The sequence below is a fragment of the Xiphias gladius genome, chromosome 22 (assembly GCF_016859285.1).
Source record: "Xiphias gladius isolate SHS-SW01 ecotype Sanya breed wild chromosome 22, ASM1685928v1, whole genome shotgun sequence".
Taxonomy (NCBI): domain Eukaryota; kingdom Metazoa; phylum Chordata; class Actinopteri; order Istiophoriformes; family Xiphiidae; genus Xiphias; species Xiphias gladius.
Window position 1 is genome coordinate 8,813,286 of NC_053421.1, and position 22,814 is coordinate 8,836,099.

The 22,814-nt window shown below is 43.4% G+C and overlaps 1 protein-coding gene across 1 annotated transcript in view; it reads right to left on the reverse strand.

Moving 5' to 3' along the window:
- Positions 1-11,889: 11,889 nt before the first annotated feature.
- LOC120783867 (teashirt homolog 1-like) overlaps positions 11,890-22,814 on the reverse strand; it is a 34,756-nt gene continuing 23,831 nt past the window's right edge. The window contains exon 3 of the mRNA XM_040117194.1: positions 11,890-16,694. Coding sequence (XP_039973128.1) covers positions 13,171-16,694 — 3,524 coding nt within the window. The 3' untranslated portion in view covers positions 11,890-13,170. The remainder of the gene's footprint in view (positions 16,695-22,814) is intronic.

Below are 22,814 nucleotides of genomic sequence, written 5' to 3' on the forward strand. Positions count from 1 at the left end.
TTTCTCTTTGACTGACAGCCAGCAGTATTTTCAAGGCTTTCCTTCCTAGTGAAGCCCGGGCGACAAACTGCACATCACAAGCCAGCCAAGATGGCATCCATCGCACAGCCCTGCCACTGATCTCACCGCCATCGGCCGCCAATCAGACTCATCACATAGCTGCCTTCTGCTTGCTGACAGCAGCCAGGGCCAAAAAAGTTAACTCTTCCTCCACCAGTCTGGACAAAAAAATACTAGAAAAACTGGCTCTTTCTCTGTCTCTCTTTCTCTTTGTTTCTGTTCAGATATTATCTGCAAAAAACAGGACTGAACCACAGCAAGCAATCACTCTCTCCAGGATTCACCTCAGCCTTCTTACTGTCACCAGGACAGCAATGCAGCTGTGTTTTTTCTCCCTTCTTTACAGCTAGGCCAGCCCTATCATCTCAGTTTGCATACACAACACTGTGGCAAATTATTGTGTGAATGTGCATAGTGAACATCTCTAACTTAATTGGGAATATTGAATAGCAGATAATTAGATATTTGATGTGACACGTGGCATCTAATGGGCTTGATGCAGTGGTCTCATGTTGTTCCCATAGCGAGAGGGATTTTTGATGTGTTGTCAAGCCCCAGTGTAAAAATAACTGAAGTGACAGCAGTGACTTGGTTGTCAGTGTTGTCGAGGCTGGTGCGGATTTTCACAGCCGTGGGTCCTGTGTATGTGTGTACGCCTGTGTATATGTGTGTTTGTGTTGTGTGTGTGTGTCTGTGTGCACGAGTACACTTCTATGCGTGTGTGTGTTTGTGCACGGCAATGTTGTGGGTGACAGTGCTGATCGCAGTGTGATGACAGCCTATCATTGTCGCTGTGCAAGAGTGAGAGTGGCAGGGGGGCCTTTTTGGCATGTGTTTTCTCCACGCCTTCATCTGTGTCTATGGCACTGCGAGCTTGGCTTAACAAAGCAGAGGCAGGGTGGGGAGATGTGGGTGGGTGGTTGGATGGGGGGTTGGGGGGTGGGGGCATTGGGTGCCGGATGTCGGAGGCTGGGTGGGGCTAGCTGTGGAGAAAACGTGTCGGTAAAGCAGTCACATGGTGTCATCTACGATTCAAGAACAGGAAGCAGAATTCACAGACTCTGTGGGGCAAAAAGTCACCATGGCAACCAGCTTCTTTTTAAACTCTTCCTCTTTTATGTTTGCATATTGCTTCAGTAAAAGCACAGCTTACTGATGTTTAACTATCAGTCATATTTAAGGTCTTTACAGTAATAACTTGCATTGCTGCAGGTTTACCAGGTTCATTTTGGCATACGAGAATCAAGAAACCAAATAAATCATACCGAGACCTTCACCACGTTTCTGCACTGGTTTTGCTGTGTTTCACACAGCAAAACTACCCAGTAAGCCTGTCATTTCCAACAAGTGCCATGTGGGAGCAGTCATTTCTTTCTCTGGTCAGAAATTTGGTGTGGGGAAGGACTTTTTAAAAAATTTGCCTGAAGTCATTATTCACAGTGTGTTTTAACCAGACAAATCACATGTTTCTCTGTCTAAACAAAACTCTGGAGGGCTAGTTTGGAAAAGCCTCTTTCTTCTTGGTGTTATTACCGTGTTCATATTTTGACAAACAAACCAAAAAGGCATGATTTCTCTAAACCGACTGCTGTGAAAACGGCCAGAGAGGGTAGCCTTGGCATACTTCTGAACCAGCCAACTTCATTTGAAATCGCCCATAAGGGCTGTTGAAAATACACATTCAGTACGCACACATAAAGTGCAGAGGACACACACACACAAACACACACACACACACACACACACACACACACACACACACACACACACACACACACACACAAAAATGGGTATGGTAAAATTATCTTGGTCATGTGACAAGGAAGTGAATGGCTGTCTATTAAATCAACACCCAGGAACTGCAGATCCCTACCTACCCACCACTGCAGTGATCGATGGCCATTAACTGGACTGTAAGTCAATCAGTTTATATAATAATAAAACATTTATTTATAGTAAATGCTATTTTTATATGTATGTCTTAAAATTTGGTACTTTCTTACTTTGCATTCCTCTGCTTTAGCTTGTTTTTCCAAGTTCAGGTTGAGTTTACATTTTTCTTCCCAGTTATTTATACCAGACCTACTGTGACAAAACCTGTCATTTACTCTTTTATCAGCACAGAAGACAAACTTTTCAGATGCGTCAGAGACATGCTACTGCATGTTGTAAACTCTGAGGATCGTGAGAAACGTACGCTTCATAAGTGTGGAGGCAGTTAACCTTTAATAAACAGATGGACAACTCCAACTGGTGCTGTGAAATTAACAAGCTCGAAATAACATTGGGATGATTACATGCAAGCTGCCTACAGTGGCAGTCTGTTTCATTTTCCCTTAATTTTACTTTTGTTTCTTAAAACTGATACAATAGTGGTCTGAGGTTTTGAAAGTTTTGTTTGGAGGCCACATAAAGGTCCTCAGCAAAATAAGGACAGTGTGACATTTAGAGAAAATAAAAATGTCTACTTTAAAAATAGGTTTCACTTTATTACCACCACACCTACAGTGTTGAATGTAAAAAAAAAATCTCCTGTCTTAGTTGTACTGAGTCATAGTCAGCATGAATTTTGAAATTAACATTGATTTATGGTTAACACATGAAATCAGAAATAACACCCACAGCATTCATGCCAGTTGTTTATCACAGCAACAAAAAGGCCTCTCTTGATACTTTCCCATCTTCATTGCAGTCCAACAAACCCTGTCAGCAACATCTGACTACAAAAACTAGAACCACTAATGTTAATGGCAGGTCACAAGGGAGCAGTGATAGAGCTGGCTAATGCAGGCAAACTGCTTCCAAACAAACACATTGTAGTTCTTTAAAGAAAGCGAATGAATTTACATGCCCCTTAGGTCCAAAGCCTCTGGGAAATGATCTTTTTATACAAGTTTTGCAGACAGCATTTAGGCTTTTACAGGCCACTAAAGCCCCCCATTAAAATCCATAAAAAAAAGCTTTCATTGCAGGTTTTCCAGACTGCTAAAAAAACTCCCGCACGCAGTAGTGGATTATTTCCGTGGCCATGCATCTGATCTTAAAGTAATATTAAGAAAAACATATTGACTAGTTGTGGTCAGGGAGAAACCAACATCAGGGCTGTAGAGGTTAGGGCATATGTATCCTGTCCTATGTAAGATAGTGTTTTGTGTTTTTAAAAAGGGTCTTTCACTAAATGGATATTCTTCTGTTTTGCGATATTTTTAGTACTCATCACAAGCAAACTTTGGTTGTGCTCACACCGCTTTTACACACTCAAAAAACAACTGCAGCTTTGTAATAGTAGCCCAGTTTGTCGCTTAAATCCTACAGCAAATTTTTTAAAATTCCGAGTCTGATAAAAACAATGTACCAATTGACAATGTGAATGTCACTGCCTTTAAATCACCATTAATCAGAAAACGAATCGGAAAAACTTAATTGATCCCCGCAGGGAAATTGCTTTGTTACAATTGCACAACACGTGGTTAGGAAAGAGGAAGTGAATAAGTAAGTAGAAGGCAAAAGTGCAAAAAGTAATGTGCGAGGTAGAATCGCCAGGCCTTTTTAACGTTAGCATTCCCCAGACCATGAACAAGAGCACTGGAGTCATATATATTAGAAATGTTTTCATAGAATAATTAAATTCTGTTTTAAGAACGTATTCTTAAATATTTCACTGAGTTTTTTTTTCTTTTTTTTCAAATGTGTGAATACTGTATGATGTCAATAGAAAATAATTAAGTGTGATATCAGTAATGTAGTGAAAAGTTGTCTTAATTCTAAGGGTCCACTGCTGGAGAGAGCATGCAAAATTTCTTTCGCAGCTTCCAAAAGTTCTTACCTATACTTAAAGCCTGGATCTTGATATTGGACAATTCTGCAAAATATTCAGTGAAAATGTTTTTTAACAGCCAATGCCAATTTTTAAAAAGTTTTTTCCTTTTCACAGTGTCTGCACATGGCAACCTTGATATGGATAAGATTTAGGAAATACTGTGGTTATGACAAATAAACTCCGATTAAGGTACGGTAAAGGTTAGGCAACTATCACATGGTTAAGATTAATGAAGAACTGTGGTTATGCTAACGTAAAAAAAAAGGGGTGAAAATTCACTGTAGAGTTGTGAGGGTCATGAAAGTTGGATGTGCTACAGGCCCATCCTGCAACCTGACCACCACACACTTCATTTCCGCTTTGCTACATAATGGGTATAGTACTCTCTGCATTGGCACTGAACATTAGCACTAGATGTAAGTACTGTGCTGCAGAATCATCTGATAAAAACTTAATCCCTGAGGTATGGGGCTGTAGGGCTAAATTTACAAAAAAGTGTCAAGACATAATAATGGCCATTTGATGGTGGAAGCTGACACAGAGCAAGACAGGAAGGACCTTTTTCTCCTCAATAAGAGTGATCTTATATCTACATTCCATGATGGTATATGATATTACATCCACCGGTATTGTGGAGTGCGGTGAAACACTAAAATGGTGCATTTACTTTGGCTGGAGGTTCTTTCCATGCTCCAGATAAATGTTGATCAGGTTTGTCAGGTAGCTGTGTGGTTGAGACATAGTTGGGACCAAGTTTTGGAGGTTCGACATGCACAGAGTTGCAGATGCATCTTTAACAGGGAGATAAAGTGAAACGGCTCTACCATTGAAATGTATAAAACATACCTCTTAATCCCACATAACCTGCAACTGACCCAGGTTCAACTCCAAACTCATGACAAGATCCTTGTTGTTAATTTCTTGATTAACACGACCCAAACCTAACCTTAACTCAACTAATTTAGCGGTCTAACCTTCACTAAATTTTTAATTGGTTAACCTTAACCTTTTCACTGATGGACAAGAAAAAAAAGGCATAATTCATATTATCCTGTTTTATGAATCTGGAAAGTGACAGAACAAGATGCAGGACAGGACACGATAACCTCCTAGTGGTACAAGACCCTCATAACATAACAACACATTATAATTCTTACAGCACATTTTCCTTGTTTCAGTTTTTACCCTTGCTGTTATTTCTAGAAAGCCCTTAGGGTTCATGGCAACACACTGAAATGAATACTTCCCATCAAGCACCAGCATCAGTACAGTAACATCAGTGGACAGGTGACCCACAGGCCTATAGGACCTCCGGATCCTCATTCGTGCCTGCCCGGGACAAGGCCTGTCCAGAAAAAGGCCCCGGGGGCCCACACAGTACCTCACAGTGATGTCTAATCTGGTTACCACGGCAACAGCAGGGATTAGGAGCATGATGAGGGAGGGGCTCCTCTAACGAGACTGGTCATATGCATAATTCATGTAAACGAGCCAGAGAAGGAGGGGGGCAAAAGTAGTTGATGGTTGATGAGCGTTCCTTGAAGACACACACATGCAGAAATTCACAAATAAAACTAAAAGCTAACCATAACTTAAGTGATGTCGTATTAAAATTTTAATTTACATATACTGATTTGTAAAACACAAACACACACTTTCTAGATTCCAGTTAGATCTAGCCCAAATCTAGCCATATGTAATGTGGACTTTATAGCCATACCAAATCAATGTTGTTTTTGTGTCAAACACATCTACACATTGAGTCACTGAAGCAAATATTATGTGAAGCTGATGATATGTGGTGTCAGTGGTGCCTTAACACCACACGGCAGCTGAAGCTTGGAAAACAATCACATCCAATGGAATGACAGAGGGTCATTTCAACAATATTAGTAATTTTCACTCATGAACAGATGTCTTAAGGGACAAGACTATGGCTGTGATTTCACTGTGACTCAACATGCATATCACCAAAGCGTGAATGAGTTTGTGCGTGTGAGTGTGTGTGTGTGTGTGTGTGTGTGTAGATGTCGGTATTAGTGAATTTGAGTGCACTTTTTTGTGTATATGTTGCGTCTCAGTGGACATGACAAATGTGTCGCCCCTTCAGTGGGTGCTACAGCAAGATGCCGTCTTCCACCAACCCCTCGAAAGCTCACAGACATACACCCCCCCACACACACACCGCCACCACCGACACCACGACCACCACCCTGCATAATAACCCCCCTCGTCTTCCCTGCCAGAGCGCCCATGTCCAAACCAAACACAACAGATCAACAACTCGGCATGCAGATCATGTCACGGGCTAAATTATGCACAGCATGTCAGCTTCATACGTGGGCCCTTGGCTGGCTGTCCGTGACATGTGTCAGGGTGCCCCTGCATCTCCGCTGCGCAACGCTAATGACGTGATGCTGGGCTAGCCTCCCGTGCACCCCACCCCACCTCTTCCCCTGCCCTCAACCACCCCAACCCTTCTACCCCTCCACCCAGTCCTCTACCACCCCCCACCCATCACACGACGATGAGACAGTGTGTCACCTCCAGAAGGGCGGAAGTGAAAAAAAAGTCAGGTTTTAAGGGGATAAAGATGGACAACAGTGTCTGGTCCAGTATGAGACTGTGGTGGCTGATGGTTGAGGGCCTTCAGGTAGCAAGGTCTGACCAATGTGGAATTTTGTAAAATTATTAAGTGTCATTCAATATCTTTAACTGTCCATTTTCATACTGAAAAAATATGTTTAAAAATACTGTTTTCCTTCTAAAATGTTATTTTATTTAGCAAGGGAGAGTGGGAAAATGTTACTGGGAAAATCATTTGTAAAATCAAACAAATAATAATTTAGATAATAATTAATGATGTAAATATTAGAGGTTTTGCAATTAAATTCTTACCAATACAAGGCCTTTTATTTCAGAGGTCTACAACACTGAATTAAATGCCAAAGGCCAGTATCAGCACCGTATATCGGTCTAAACCTTCTACATACACAACATGACATGTAAGACCTTTTTAAAACAATTTACCAGTCTCCCCTTCCTCTTCCCCTCAAATACCTACCTTCTCTTCCTGCTCAAGATCGTGCATTTTTTATTTAAGCCCTCTTTTTTTTTTTTTTTTTTTTAGTCTTTGTATGCAAATCCTGTCTGAGTTGTCTGAATTATGTGTGTCTGTCCGGGAGCCTCTGTGATTCGGAGTGACTGAGGACTGCACACACGGTGATTGCATCCACTGGGCCTACTCTGAGCCTTGCATAAGTAATTGAGATGTCAGTATGTGTTCTCATATTCCCACAACAAAACTGTAGGAAAACATGCACTGTTGAAGGTCATTTGAATAATTCCTTAATGGAAAGGAGGCCTTGTTTTTCGGGATGCATGAAAAAGCAAATGTCAATGATCAAAATCAAGCAGCATCATATCTCATGGAGGCAGCACTGATTCCTGGAGCACTTCACCCTCTATCTCCCTCTCGTTCTCTCTGAAAAGATAGATAAGGGATAAGTGTCTTTGTGCATATCAAATATAACACAAGCCACTATTTCTCAAGGGTCTTTTTGAAACACAAATTGGTTTTGAGATATTTTCTATGTTGACCTCTTTGATTTGAAATAGGAAATGACAGGGACATGGTAGTTCTCATCTTAAAAAAAAAAAACCCTGAGAGGCCAATGACTAAATCATACATATACACCCTGGATAATGGGAAATTTGTCATTAATCTTTCATATATGAATTATTATTGTAGCTATAGACATGTCTCCAGGTAATCAGGCAAATAGAGATAGATTAGCTTCTACACAGAGAAGGTGTGCACAGAAACACATGTAACAGATATTCTGCATGTTTGTGTATCAGAGATTAAGAATTCAAATACATATTTCATGGAAAGGTGCATGGTTTATAATGTATATCTTAATGAAAGTCAAAGACAATAAGAAATAAATACACAATAGATACACAAGAGAAAAAACAGGCCCAGTTTCCCTCCCAAAAAAAGAAAACGACGAGAAAAAAAATACAGTGTACGAACTGAATAAATAGGTATCATATCTTGTTTTGTAAAACCACATCCTTCATCCACCAAGATGGAGGAAACATTTCATCCCCTGTATGCTTTGTGTTTTGTCCGGGCTTGTGATGGATGAAGGGCCTGGCGACACACACCTGCAGTTCTCATCCACCACCACATCGTAACTAAAGGCTTGGCAGACTGAGATGATCTCCTACATCCGTTAGCCTGCTGCTGTCAAACACCATCATTCTCCAAAGACAACTCTGTCACATCAACACTCCCACCGCAAAATAAACCCACCATTGATGAAAGACTGTTGCGGGTCCATCACAAAAGTACAAATAAACTGCTGCTGACACCAGCTGGAGTGCTGCACTCTGTTACAGTGGCATGAGTATCACACTGTACTACCTGAAATAATGTTGTAAAACTAAGAATCATAATCAGGAAAATTTAACTGCCAGAAAGATGTTAATAAAGTTAATACATCAGAAAGCAGTAAATAAAATGAAATAAAATGGACCTCATTGGGTTACCTGTATAGCTAATCTTATGCAAGGCAACTGGAAGGCTTCTTGAAGCTGTATAAAAGTACTCTGTGATTGGTTAACATTAGAAAAAACGGTGGGGGGGGGGGGTAGGAAATACTTGACAAAATGAACACGACTGGAAATAAAGAATTGGATGGTTTCACTGTGATAACAAACTAAAATCGCATAAAAACCTACTTGCAGCATTGTATACACCTCTTTTGAGTGTCTGTGATTACATTGTCTCAAAATGAAATGTTTACGTTCCCTCAGTGCAGTTGGTATAAGAAGCATGTGGACTTTGGGTTCTTAAAGGGGATGTTCATAGCCCCCAAAAAAGCTCTGGGGGCACAAACAGAACCTGTTCTGGTACAGAACCCTTTGTGGTTAGTCTGTATGGAAGGTAGGATTGTCAAAGAACCTGTGCATTTTACAGTACGAAGCTGAGCAACATCATTGAATCAAGTCCACAAACTGACTTAAATCAACATAAAAATAGACTGAGGCAGGTATCTTCACCAAAACATGAACACTTTTAACTTCTTCCTGAGTGCAATTTCCACAATGAAGCATTTTATCAGGATCCAAACAGATTTCTCCGACTTTGGTTTCTGATCCAGTACAAAGACTCTCAGTCGTCATTGCTTTGTTTGGTGATTCTCTGTCAGACATTGTTTGTTTGTTTTGAGATATTTTGGAGGGGTATTAAACCATACGTCGGAGTTGTGTGCAAAGTTGGAGGTTTTATGCACGCGGGGATCCTCAGCAGGAGCTTTGTCTTTGTTTCATGGTTGACAATGATCTTTGTGCCGCTGTCATATACAAACCAGAAACAACTACCACGAACATATGAAGCTGAACAGAAGACTTGTCAGGAAACCACAGGTGTGAGTGTGTGATTCCACTGAGCATACATACATTTGAGGTAATAACACACCTTGAATCTTAAGAGTAGAACCTCTGAGAAAAGATCAAACATCACAAGCACTGGGATCAACATGCCTCTGTTATTTAACCTCCCTTGTCTGTGACTCCTAACCACAGACAGAGACCCTCCTAACATTGGGTCTAACAGACGACACTAATATATACGGTATACTTGAAGCAATGTACAGAATCAGAGTGTAAAGCAGAGTACACCTTTCCGTGCAAACATCAATATATCCCTGTTCTATCTAGGCAGAGGCAGACGCAAGTTATGGAGGTTAATACTCCCTACCCGTGTTCCCACCAGCCCAGGTAATTTTGTTATTCCATTTGTGCCCTCTGTCTACACCCACCCGTGTCTGCTGTACATAATGGTCCCAGCCCTGAGAGGAAGCAGGCATTTACTTATACAAAACCTTGAGGAAATCCCTACCAATCCTCAGGGCTCACGTTCAGCAGCGCCCAAAACACAAAGGCTATGCAAATCTGCCCAGCCTGCGTTTATCTATCCTCGGTTTCCGTTTGCACCACGGGAACCAGCATTGTGCCGTGCGTGGCGATTATCGCATGTAATTTACATAGAATACGCACAGGAAACAGTGCACTGATCTCTAACAAAGCAGGAAAGAGTCTCTATCGGCTCAGCAGCTATCTGACGGCACAGCAAAATTACAGGTTTAGCTGTGGGGTATTAAACCTACAAGGTGTTTTTTATTTCTGGTGTGCAGGGAACACTATCTCCTCCAAATGTTGCTTGTTTATCTGCCTTGTTTGTTTTATAACCCAACTCTAGCAGCCCCTTTCTGAGGAAGCTGCATCTTCAGCTGGGCTAATCTGCCCTCTGCCTGTGTTTCCTTTGTCACTGAATCCATGTATCAACACAGCGAGGTGCAGCCAGATCGAGGAGGTGTGTAATTGCACAAAGACACTCATGCTAATATAGCTGAGAGAGTGAGTGTGTGTGACTGACTCAGCCAACACGAGACATGTTTTGAGTGTGAGGAATGGAAGTCATAACACTGCAGCATGGCTTCATCCATACAAAGGCTGGTTCTGTAAGTACTCAATCAGAAACTTGAGACATGAGGGCGAAATGAGAGCTCAAATTCCTGATGCAGACGCTTTACCTGAGGGGCTGCCTAAGGAAGAAAATCCCACAACTTGCTGCTTACCTGTGGCTGGGGGTCATCTAGAGGTCATTTTAGATAATGAATCACATTCAGCTCTCGCTCCATTTGAATGTTGAGGCTGTGGTCTACATTAAATGAAATCAGACCTGCAACATGAGAAAATACAACCGCACACAAAACAGAGAAAATGTAGGAAAAGCAAAAGGGGTGAGAAAAAGCTGCAACCAAGGTGCACAAAAGCGACTGGACTCTGATGATTAAGATGCTGTTTGATGTGTCAGAAAGGTGAAGAAATCTTCTGTTATGCTCAGCAAGCAACTACGCAAACATTCATTTAGTGGAGATGGAAACAAAGTCAATGAAGTGGAAAGGGAAATGGTTTTCTACAAGAGACTGCATCATTTTTGACTGAGCTTATACAATCACACTCTCGCTGTGGAAATCAAAGGGGTTCATCCAATAAGCTTGTACACAGTGACAATGCTGAAGTGGCACTTCATCCTGCAGATGATGTTTTTTTTTTTAAATCTGAACAAACCTGCTAAAATAGAGATAGGTATGTTAAAAAATATGGCATTTACTGTACATGTGTTTTAGGCTTTGGCTCTGATGAATGAAGCAGCCAACTTATGGCCACCAGCTGACGAGTAGTCTATGAAATATCAAACTTAATTTAAAATTCAGTTTTGATCATAGCCTCCACATAGTTACCAGGTTATGCCCCTTAATTATAACATCCCTTTCACAAAAATCAATGTCGTTTTAAAACGCACAATGCAAAGATATGCAGTGGCTTTTCTTGGTACCAGTATTGCTTGTTGATTGGAGAAAAGGACAGCTTGCTGCTTGTGTATCATCTGAATAGTTGTGTTAGTTATTGGTTGGTTCAGTGTGGCCAGTCAGGAGGCTATATCAAGCAGAACAGACACCCATCTGATTGAGTTCCAAGAGGACAGGCAAAAGTACACTGCCATTATTAATATAACACTGATTCTTTCAGAACAGGCCCTCCAAAGGCCAGTCACAAGCCTAGCATGGGTTTCTTACAGTACAATAGTAACCCTTACAGGCTTATCATCCCCGTCATCTTAATCATTATAACGATCATCGGTGGTGTGATGTGGCTCAGTCATCAGTTATAAGTATGACACCAGTGACTTTTCTTTTTCTCTTAAAATTTTGCAAACATAAAAGCAGGCCTGTTGCAAAACATGTAAAAAAAAAGTGAGATAAGGAACTTTTAAATCTCACCTCTGCAATGTTAAGTGTAGCCAAAGAAAAAAAGAAATCCTGTTACACTGGGTTAGGATTTGATATGGGTTTGATTGCTTTAAGTTTTATACACATTGAGTTTGGTGCACCACCATGATAAATGAACACACAACCACAAATGTATGACTGTTAACAACTGCTTTGGGGTTTATTTTACAATTGAGAAAGAAATGAAACAAACTAATCGGTGCTAAAAATTTTTTTTTTTTTTACAATATTGTCGATAAAACATTGAAATGTATAGTCATTGTGCATCGCTTATTTATTTTCCACACCATTTCATGCATCAAATTGGATGCAAGTATAATTAAAATCATTTCTGTAAACCAAGCCAAAGAAGCTAAATTTGTATTTTCTTTAAAAAAGGACATTTTGTAGCTCTACAGCATATATCTATATACACCATCTGTTTTTAATTTTTTTAATCATTTTTGTATATAAAATGACAATATAAAAGTTAGAGAATGCACACACCTTAAGATACAAAGAATGTTGAGCCGTTTCAAATGGTAAGATATGTCTTATGGAGTACTGACATTTCACTGGTAATCATTTACATGTAACAGACTTTTCTCTTTACAGTTGAATAAAGCGACACCATTTAGAAAGAGAAAGTTGTAACAAACCATACAACTGGAAAATTGCTAGAAGGTGATACTTCACATCAAGAAAAAGTTTTCTGAGCAAACTTGCATACTGACGGCCATTCATTTTCACTGATTGACTCGTAACCAAAAGCAGCATTTCAGTTTTTCCAAATGTTCACGTGATCTTTTTTCAAATACACTGACAGATTTATGAGCAGGCCATTCATCATCAAAAACGTTGCAGTGACAGGAACCCAAAAATGAGAGGGGGGGGGGAATGATAATCCTTGATCGTTTAAAATCAATCTGATTTTGACAAATGCAAGATATTTCAAAACATGTTCTCTTTACAAATTCAAAATTCAACTGTCTAAGGTGCTACTTCAGTCTTTCAGGGTATTCTTTCATTCTTTTGGTGTATACATTTAATTTTCACCTTCTTCATATCAAGTATTATACAGTTTTCTCTTCCACCAATTCTTTCCTCTCAACACTTTTACCATTGAAGCAGTAGTTGTATTTTTGCCATGAAAAGATTAAAATCTTGTGTTTAACCTTGATTCACTAAAATACATGCACAGATCAGACAAATAGCATATAAATATATTACAAAATAAGTGTAAAAAAGCTTGGCAAAACAAAAACAAATCAACATGAAAAGAAATGGTCCAGTCAGGCAGTTATCACAACAAAAAACAATAAGACTGATTTTTTTCTGGTGGCTCAGTTCGGCCCAGTGCAGTAACTGTGAACAATGTAATTTAGTGCAATGAAATTCTAGTCAGCTCCACAGCTGTCAGTCTCTACCCTCAGCTTGAGACTTTGCTTAAACCTTCTCCATTTTGTCTAGCTTCTCCAGTTTCTCCAAAGCAGTGACGAACACCAGGTGGTCCTCTGGAGACTTGCCGTGGGTCTTGCTGAGGTGCAGTTTGACTGCGTGTTTGCTGACGAATGTCCGATTGCAAAGTCTGCACTGGTACACAGAGCCTGTGTCATCCTCCGGTGTGGTCAAGGCTGACAGGGGGCTGCCGAATGTCATTTTGTCTGTGATCACCTTTGAGGCAGCCTGCTGCTCCCGTAGGTGCTCAGCTGACAGTTTGGACAGGTCCTTCAAGCTGAAGCCCAGGTGAGACTCCAGGTGGCTGATGTAGGAGGAGGGAGTCCTGAACTGGGAGGCACAGTCACCACAGAGGAACACAGGCTGGCACGAGTCCATGTTCTTGAGAAACTTGGTGCCCCCAGTCCGTCTCAGCTGGTACTTGACATTAGCCAGCCAGTGGGATATGGTGGTCATGGAGAGGCCTGTGAACTTACAGATGTGGACCCTTTCTTGAGGGCCCAGGTCAGTCATGGCGTAGCGGCCCTCTGGGGTCTCCCTCAGGCTCGAGGCAAACTGTGCCTGGAGGATGAGGAGGTGCTGGGGATTCCAGTTGGACTGCCTCCCTTTCCTCTTTTGCACTGGGGAGAGGTCCTCTAGGGCGTCCTCAAATGCACTGCCGTCAGCATCTGACTTCTCTGAAATGGAGGAAGGAGTTGAAGATTTGGGCGTCAGTCTGCCAGTGAGGTTCTTTACCATATCGGAAATGTCCATCAGAGCATTCTCTCTCAGAGGAGAAGAGACTGAGTCAGGGAGGGAAATGAGGGGTTTGTTACCATTTACACTATTGTTGGTCAAGAGCACACTGCTGCCATTGTTACTGTTTTTGTTGCTGATAGTGGAGGACTTATTTTTACTCAGGTCTATGGGCTGGTCACTGTTTTCATACAACTGATAGTGGCTGATGGGCTCAGCTGGCTTGCCCTGAGGAGTTGGGTTGAAAGCTTGCTTATCCATCATGCTGTTGCTGATTTTATAAAGCATAGATAGTGGGTCTGCAGCTGGGTTTACTGGTTTGGAAGCCTTACCCAAGTGTGTGTTCATGATTGACTGGAGTGCACTGAGAGGGTTGATGAAAGGAATTTCTGGTGAGTGATCAGTGATGATGCCAAGACTGTTGCCATTAGTTACTGGGGACTGACACGCCTCAGAGCCATTCTTTGAATGGTTGCTGTGGCCATCTACTAGGCTCTCTTTGGGCTCCTTCTTGCAGATGAGCTCTGATTCTACACTGCCTGGGCTGCTACTTCTCATACCAGACGGTTTACCAACAGAAAGGTCATTTGGAGATGCCAATTGCTCTCTCTGCTCTCTCAGTGCCGGAGAGGGAGATTTTACTAACGATGGGGGCCGGCATCGTTCCAGGCTCACCATCTTCTCCTCCTTTTCTTTCTTCACAGTGGCAGCTTTCCCTGTCACTTTCTCCACAAGCTCCTCCATGGCTGTGACATTGCTCCTTAGGGGGGTAGGGGAGGAAGGGCTCCGGGGTGAGTGGATGACTGAGTTGGGGTCACTCACTAGGCCTCGTAGCCCACTGTTAAACATTGGCTGCATCTGGACACTCTGGACAGTTGGGGGCAGAGCAGTAGAGGAGCTTTTCATGGCACCCTGCAGCTGGTAGGCTGCATGAATGCTAGGATAGCCACCCCATGTGGGTGTGCCTGTCTGGGCCTTGCTGATGGCACTGGATACTGTGTTCTCAAGGGATTTAAGAATATCTAAACCCTCTTTGGGTGTCTCCTCAAGATCTTCTTCTCTAAGATATTTATATGATGTGGCGTTAGTCTCAGATTTCTCACCTGAGTCATCTTTTTCCTCCTTAATTTTTTTCTCCACTGACTCACCACTATCAACCTTTTCATCCTCAACTCCTTCCCTCTTTTCCTCTGAGCCTGAGGAGAGGGCAGGGGACACAGGCTGGGACTTAACACTACTGGGAACAGGGAGTCTGGTGGTGGTCGGTGGCAGTGGAATAGACTGAATCTTCTCTTCCACCACTGGATCAAAGACCAGCTGTTTACCCTTCTTTGATGCAGAATTTGTGACCTTCAGAAAGTGACCTGTAACCATCATGTGGGCAGTCAGCTGTTGCAGTGTATCATGAGAGCTCCCACACTCCATGCATTTGAGAATTTGAGCTTTACGAGCTTCAAACTGCCATGTGTAGCTGGCACCATTCTGGTAGCCATAGCGGTTGTTTGGCGTAACATAGGGGTTTGGTACGGCTTTTGTATCTTTGCCCACATCACCAAGGGATACACTACCACCACCACTACCAGCATGGACAGAGTCTGGGGAGCATGGGGACACTATAGCGTCTTGGATAGCTCGTTTTTTAGCTGAAGTGGGCACCAGTTTAGTGGCCAAGGCCGGCACTGGTTCTTTGAGAGGCACTTTCTGGTAATGCTTGGTCTTGATCATATGAACGCTGAGATCTTGCAGGGACTCAAATGAGTGGCCACAGTACATGCACTTCAGCACCTTCTGGGCATCCTCTTTCCCCTCCATCTCCATCAGGGACCGCTTGCGTGGTTTGGACCAGCGCTTTCCCTGATCCTCATCTTTGTCCTTGTTGTCATCTCGATAATGGCCCGTTTCATTCATGTGGACTGTCAAACCCACCAGTGTGTCATAGGCAGCGCTGCAGTCTTTGCAGCGAAACTTGCTTGCACCAGTGAAAACAGAGCCATACAGCTTGTTGTTCTGCCGGTAGAGCTGCACTGTGCTGAAGAGACTGGGCTCTGGTAAAAGGTGGTATGGGGTTTGCTGAAGAGTTTTGGCAAGTGCTGCCTGGTGCCAGTCATAGGCTACACCACTACCATTACTAGCCCCACCACTGCTGCTGGTTGCACTGTGGCTGCCAACAGAGCTAACTGCTGTGCCATTAGTATTGCCACTTACGCTGCCAGCATGGTTGACAGTGGTGTTGGAGCTCCTGCCATTGTGGTGACTGCTAGCCATGTTGACCCCACTGCTCTTGTTTATGGTTGTAGTTGTGGAGACAGAGGCAGTAGAGGCCAGTTCTGGAGTGGTGAGGGCACTGCTGACACTGCCTGCCGCAGCAGGCTTAGATTTCATGATGTCCATTGTGATGCTGGACCAAGAGGCATCTGAGATGAGGTTTGCATAGACGGCTTTCATCTGTGCCAGGCTATCCTGGAAAGAGAGGCCATTGTTGGGGCGGAAGGGCAAAGCTGTGCCTTCCCTCTCCTGACCATCCGTAGAAGAGGTGCTCTTGAAGTCCGTAAGTCGGTCACTGGCATCACTGAGTGGAGACCCATATCCGGCGTCAGGGTTAGTGCCATTGCTGAATGGAGAGTCTCTGTAGCTAGGTGCCTGGCCGCCATCCACATCTTCCTCTTCCTCGTTGCACAGGAACTCATTGTCCTGGCCATCTAATGAGAGGCCGTCATCCTGCAGGTGCTCTTCATCATCATGAGGGCCTGCCTTAAGCTCATCCTCGGGCATGTATGCTGGAGCACAGAGAGAAAGAGGAAAAGAAAGAAGACAAAAAAGGGGAGAAAAGAAGAGAGAAAAAAAGAGGTCAGCTTAGTGAAATTAAAGATTTACAGCACACTAACAGGACCACTGTCAAAATAACATGGAATGAATACTCAAGGATAGGAAATGTAAGCTTTTATTCTCATCCAGTGAGTGTGTGTGTGTGTGTCTGTATGCATGCATGCATGAGTTAGTGTGTATTTTACACACATGTGGCTCTGAAAGCCAGTGGTGAAAAAAGCCTCCAAGGGAAAAATAAATCACTAAGCTTCTGACAGTTGTCCTTTTCCTTCCCAACTCCCAATTCCTCCACACATGCCTCATGTTCCCCAGGAAATGACTGGCTGTTTGGCCTTGTTAGCCAGCTGCATGCTTACATGTTCAGCTCCCCCTCTCTCTTTCTGTCTCTCTTCCCCAAGCTTTATTGCCTCTCACTCATCCAGTCCATGAAGTTCAGCTCCTCACATGTTCAGGTTATGTAACTGATCGGGGAGGGAAAAAAACAAAATGCTAATCTGGAGATATCACAGCTTTACTAACCTACTCTGATCAGCCGAACTTAATTTTCATCTGAGCTAATAATCAGGAGCTGGTAAAACAATGCTAGTTGGATTGAGAATACCACAGTGATTGCTATAGGAAGGACTCTTGGGCAGCAAAATCTACTACTACTCTGTGATCCAAAACGGGATGCACAATGCCTCACAAGAAGACAGAAGAAAGTGAACACATGATCAGAGATTGAGGTGTTGGGGAAGGCAACTAAAGAAGGCTGAGATGTAACAGGTTTACTGGTAAAATATATAAAGGCCTATAATATAGAGGGCTAGACAATATGTATGTGTGTGTGTGTGTGTGTGTGTGTGTGTGTGTGTGTGTGTGTGTGTGTGTGTGTGTGTGTGTGTGTGTCCATGCTAGGGAGGACACAGCAAGCATCTGTAAGTAGGAGAGACAGGAGGTGGTTGGGGGAGAACAAGTGAATGAAAAGAAAATGTGGGGGAGAAGGAAAAAGGGAGCAGGAGGTGGTGGGTTTGGTGGGCGGACAGCGGGGCTGTAAAGGAATAGGGAGAAATGAGAGAGAGAGAGAGAGAGAGAGAGAGAGAGGGTGAGGGAGGAAGGGAGACAGGAAAGACAGCCCCCTAGCTTCTTCCTTTATCTCCTTCCTGTATGGTGAGATGTGTGTCCTAGATGCCAGTATCAGTCTCTCCTGATGAAACAGATGTGCTGTCAGCTTCAAACGGCATGCTAACCTGTCATATCATAATCTAAGTGGACATAATACCTGATATATATACACTGGCACCATTTACTGCTGCCTGAGAGGAGATGGGTGGAGGAGGTGGGGGAGGTGAGCAGCTGCACCATCGACTGTGACTGTGTGATGATGTGCATGCGTGTGCTTCTGTAAGTGACTGTTTGCAAATGCGTGTTTGCTCGCATTCTCACCTTCCCATGCCAATGTTTGTACTTTATGCACTCTGCTCAGCTCATACATGTTTGCTCTTACAGTGCAAAGCTGAACCCACCGACCAAAATATTGCCTATAAGTCTGAGTTCGCTGTGTGCTACTGATACACCCTTCTCCAAATGAGCAACATACTCCCCTAACGCCTGACAGGATTTCAGTGAAATGAGAGCACTACAGGAGAACCTGGCTGCGCTTCAATCCCACTGACAGACTGAGACTGAGACAGTTTCTAAAACTCCTGAAAATCCCTAACACAGCAGATTAGCATTATATGCTGTTCTCTCTACAACACATCTGCAGAGTGTCTTCTGTTACAGTGCCTTCCCCCTCGCTAACCTGCTTCCAGAACAGGAGGCTATCAATACGTATCAGCCATTTAATATACAAAGCATCTTGCAAAACGGCTATCCATTCTTCACAAGCCCACACGAACAGTGCAAACATACAGTAGGAATTACCTATGTGAGTTGCTCACGTCGGCTGCAGCCAAAACATAGCCAGACCCCAATAGTTGGCAATGCTTAATACATACACACTCACACACATACACACAGAGACAGCAGGAATGAGAAGCAGCAGATCAGAAATATCCCTGGGTGAGTGACAAAACACAGACTGCAGCAGGGAGGGGCTTCGAACGATGAGCAGGTCGCCAGGGAACCCTTTGACGATCCCTGTCAATCAATGCCTGTCCTGCCATGTTGTCATGGAAACAACAAAGAGGGCGATATCAAAAGCACACAGACAAAAGACTGGCAGAGACAGACATCTGTAAAAATCACAGGCAGCAAGTGGACGGCTTCGCAAACCATAAATGTACAATATCAGTAATGAAATGTGGCTAACATTAATCTGAAATAAATAAATCTCTCCGTCTGTTTTGAAATGCTGCACCTATTCTGACAGGATGCTAAAATTTGGAGCATGAGGAAGGAAAAATATTAAGAGCTACATATCAACAGTATCTGTTCAATCACTGCAACTTGAAGATATGTGATTCTGACTGGCTACCAGATTAAGCTCCTTCTCTTGCCCTGGATACACATATACAGAGCAACACCAGCAGCAAGGGGCAGGCTTGGGGAGGGATAGGGCTGGCGTGCCGTCCCTGGCGGTTTGGTTCGGCGAGTGGGTGATGGCTGTGAGCAGGGCCATCTGCACAGGCGCCAAAGCGCCTGTCACTTTTGCTCGGGGACGTGCCGCCATCAAGGAGACAGGCGGCAGCGTGGCCAGGATAGCACTGCAGACTCACTGTCAGAAGCAGCAGTGATCAAGCCCGCCACAAGCCACGCCAGATCACCAACTACACACGGCAAGGAAGCAAGAATTAGCATCCCAGTATCACTGATCTCCCAATACCTACACATACAGTTAACACACCATTAATAAAAAGGAACATAAAACATGTCAAGTACTAAGAAAGGTTTGTAGTAAACATTGATAATGCAAAGTGAATTGACATACACACCTATAGTGCTGTAAAGCAGGTGCTGTCAAAGGTTTTCATGTCTCAAGCTACCAAATGTACTGTGGGCGACAGACCCTTATTTGATTAGCTATAAGAGCTTTAAAAGAGCTCAAGTGTGTGTTTTGCGCTCATCTACATTTATTATTCTTTATTATTATTCTCATTTAAATGAGTTCCTGGAGGACTACCCCAAATAAAGTACCAATGAAGCACCCTTGATTCTGATTTGTGCGTGATATATAAAGATTAAAGAATGCTGTGGGTCATTACCGATTTTGCGCTTGCAATATAACACTGGTTCTCAGAGACCAGTCCAGAGCTGAGTGTGCGCAGTCATGCTGTGCAGCACAGACAGGCAGTTTGATATGATATTTTTATGATGAAAAGACTGTGGTGAACGCCCTGTATCCTGCCTCAGCATAACACTGGGCCTCACAGTCGGACAACATGATCGACCTAAGTACGGATCATCTCTAAAACATTCTCCCTCACACACGGCTTGACTTTGTGTATGACTTGATTTTTGTAAATGATACCAAATGAAATACAACCAGCGGACAGGTCAGTATTTTGGCATGGAGTAAAGCAGAAACATATCACACCTTTTCAAAACTTTGCTATCTTTCTCTGCCCTATGCATTTTTTGCCTTCCCCCTTTTCTTTGCTGAGAGTCTGCTGGTTGTTAAATCAATAAAACTCTCTGTCAGGCTCGTGGAGCTTCACCATTTGGCCGCTGTCAAAGCCAAACAAACCAGATAAGAAAGGCAGAAAGGCGATGAAATGAGAGAGAGAGAGAGGAAAAAGACAGGGATGAAACCAGTCAGCCTCCCCTCACCAACACCTCCACCACTAGCCCCATTTCTTCAACACCCCTCCTTCTATTTATTTACACACATTTCTTTATTCATTTGATGTGAGTTTTGGAAGAGGGGGCAATCACGGCAGTCATTTGCAGCACTAATGTCCAATCACAGGCCCCTTCACTCATGTGATTTAGGCAGTGCAGGAGTGGGTTCACAGCAGAGAATGGTGGGGGGGTACGTGGTGGGTGGGGGGCAGAGGCCGTTTAGAACGGCCCCTAATAGGAAACTGGCAGTCTTATTCCTTCCCCAGATTCTGTTTGTCACCCTGCTCTCCATTATGTGCCTCTCAACCCTGATGGCTTTGGACAGGAGCTGATCAAAAAGCCATCGCTTGACCTACACGCTGTGGCAGAACGAGACTCACGCCCTGCACCGGGAGAGGGGGAGAGAGGTAGATGAGATAGAAGAGGAGGGGGAGAAGGAGGAGTGTATGTCAGTGAATGTGCAGAGAGGAGAAAGAGTGCAGTGGTGAAGAGGGAGGATGGAAGAGGGATGAGGAGGGAGGAGGGGGTGATAGCTCTCGGACCGGGACAAGGGGGCTGTAAATAAAATGACATTATTATTTCCTCTGTCCCGTCATGTAGAAAAGCCAATTATGGTAATGCTGCTGCCGGCGTGTCAGAGGGAATGCTGGGATGTGCTTCCCGTGAAGCGGCTAACATGAGAGCAATGCCCTGATCAAGAACACAGGCCTCAATTTGACAAGAGACTGTACAGATAGGGAGAAGAAGAGAGAGAGGAGGGGAAACAAGAGCGAGAAAGAGATATGAAGCTAACAACAAAGCTGTATGGGGGCCTTGTTTTCTTAACGGATAAATATTAAGCTATCTGCTGGAGAAAAGATTTTTCAAAAACTCAACGCATTACAGCTGACAAGACGGGATCTAGAGATCTAGGATCTGAAGGGGGGGAAGTTTATTTTCACCATTTGCTTGATCACATTTCATTCTCGCTGCCATAGTCATATATTTAAGGCATTTAAGTTGTGAAAATCATTTTTTTTTTTGAAAAATATCCACAAGGATAGGAGGTATGTCACACAGAATAGAATGAAGACCTGCTCCATGATTTGAAAACGATTGAGAAGACCTAACCTAAGAGAAGCTATCAACCTGAAAAGTTCAGGAGTTCATGAATTATACTCTGTCACACCTCAAAATCTGATGAGATGAATTATGCAAAGACGATGGTGAAGGAGCCGGATATTGAGGGTGAAGGCGATCATTTACTTTAGAAGCTAATTTGTTCTCTTCTCATCTCAGGCTTCTCCCGGTATTCCGTTCTTAAAATTCCTCCTGCGCTTGATGGGGGGGGGTCTCCTTAAAATAATTCCTCAGCTACCTTTCTCCTTTCACTCCCGTCCAGCACCCACTCTGTCTCTTTTTCTCCCACCCTCCTCCTCCTCTCTCCAGTCTTGCTCACATGCCCACATGGGCCCCTCCCAAGCGGAATAATGGGAGCATATGGCCTAAGCAGCACCTACAGGGCCTTAAATAACTGCTGCAGCATTCCAGCTCGCTGTACCAATTTATCTCCCACCCCCCTCTCCACCCCATTTCAAAACACTTCTAGCCTGAGTTGAGCTCAGCAGACAGCGGCGGATGGGACACGTTGTTCTTCAGACACATAGCTACATAATGGACTGACATAGAAAGTAGTGTGAATGTGAATAAGTGCTGTGCAAACAGGATTAGTGTTGAGATTCTGTGTTATTGGCAGATATTCAGTGAGTCAAGCACCAGCCTTCTCAGTGATCGTTGGCGCTGGTGGCTCCATGCAAACACTTTAAGTCATGTTGAGTTACAGTAGGACAGTAGCATAATGTAAAGTCACAGAGCTGATCTTCTAGAGAGCAGTTTGTTAGTATATTTTGCCTTGCTAGCAGCAGGGCATAAGAATGGCAGTGTCGGATGATCTGTCTGCCTGTCTCTCCAAAACTTCAGTCCATGTCTTGACAACTCCTGGCCAGATAAAGATGGGAGAAAATCTTCTTGGCCTTCGAGAGACTGTTCTCTTACCAAACAGGTTCAGGTTCAATGTTTCTATAAGCTAATGCTGTTTTGGCAACATTTTGGGGAACATATTGATCAGCTACTTGCTCACGCCACAAGTCAACAGCTTCGGTTAAACACCTAAATGTGTGCAGTATAGATTGATGTGGGGCATTCACCTGACTAGATTATTGTTCTGAAAAGCAAGATGGGATCAGGCGTCAGACAGGTAGCCAGTGATAAACTGGTACAGGTCATGCTCTCATGTAAATATGTCAATATGTCCCACAGGCATCCTTCTG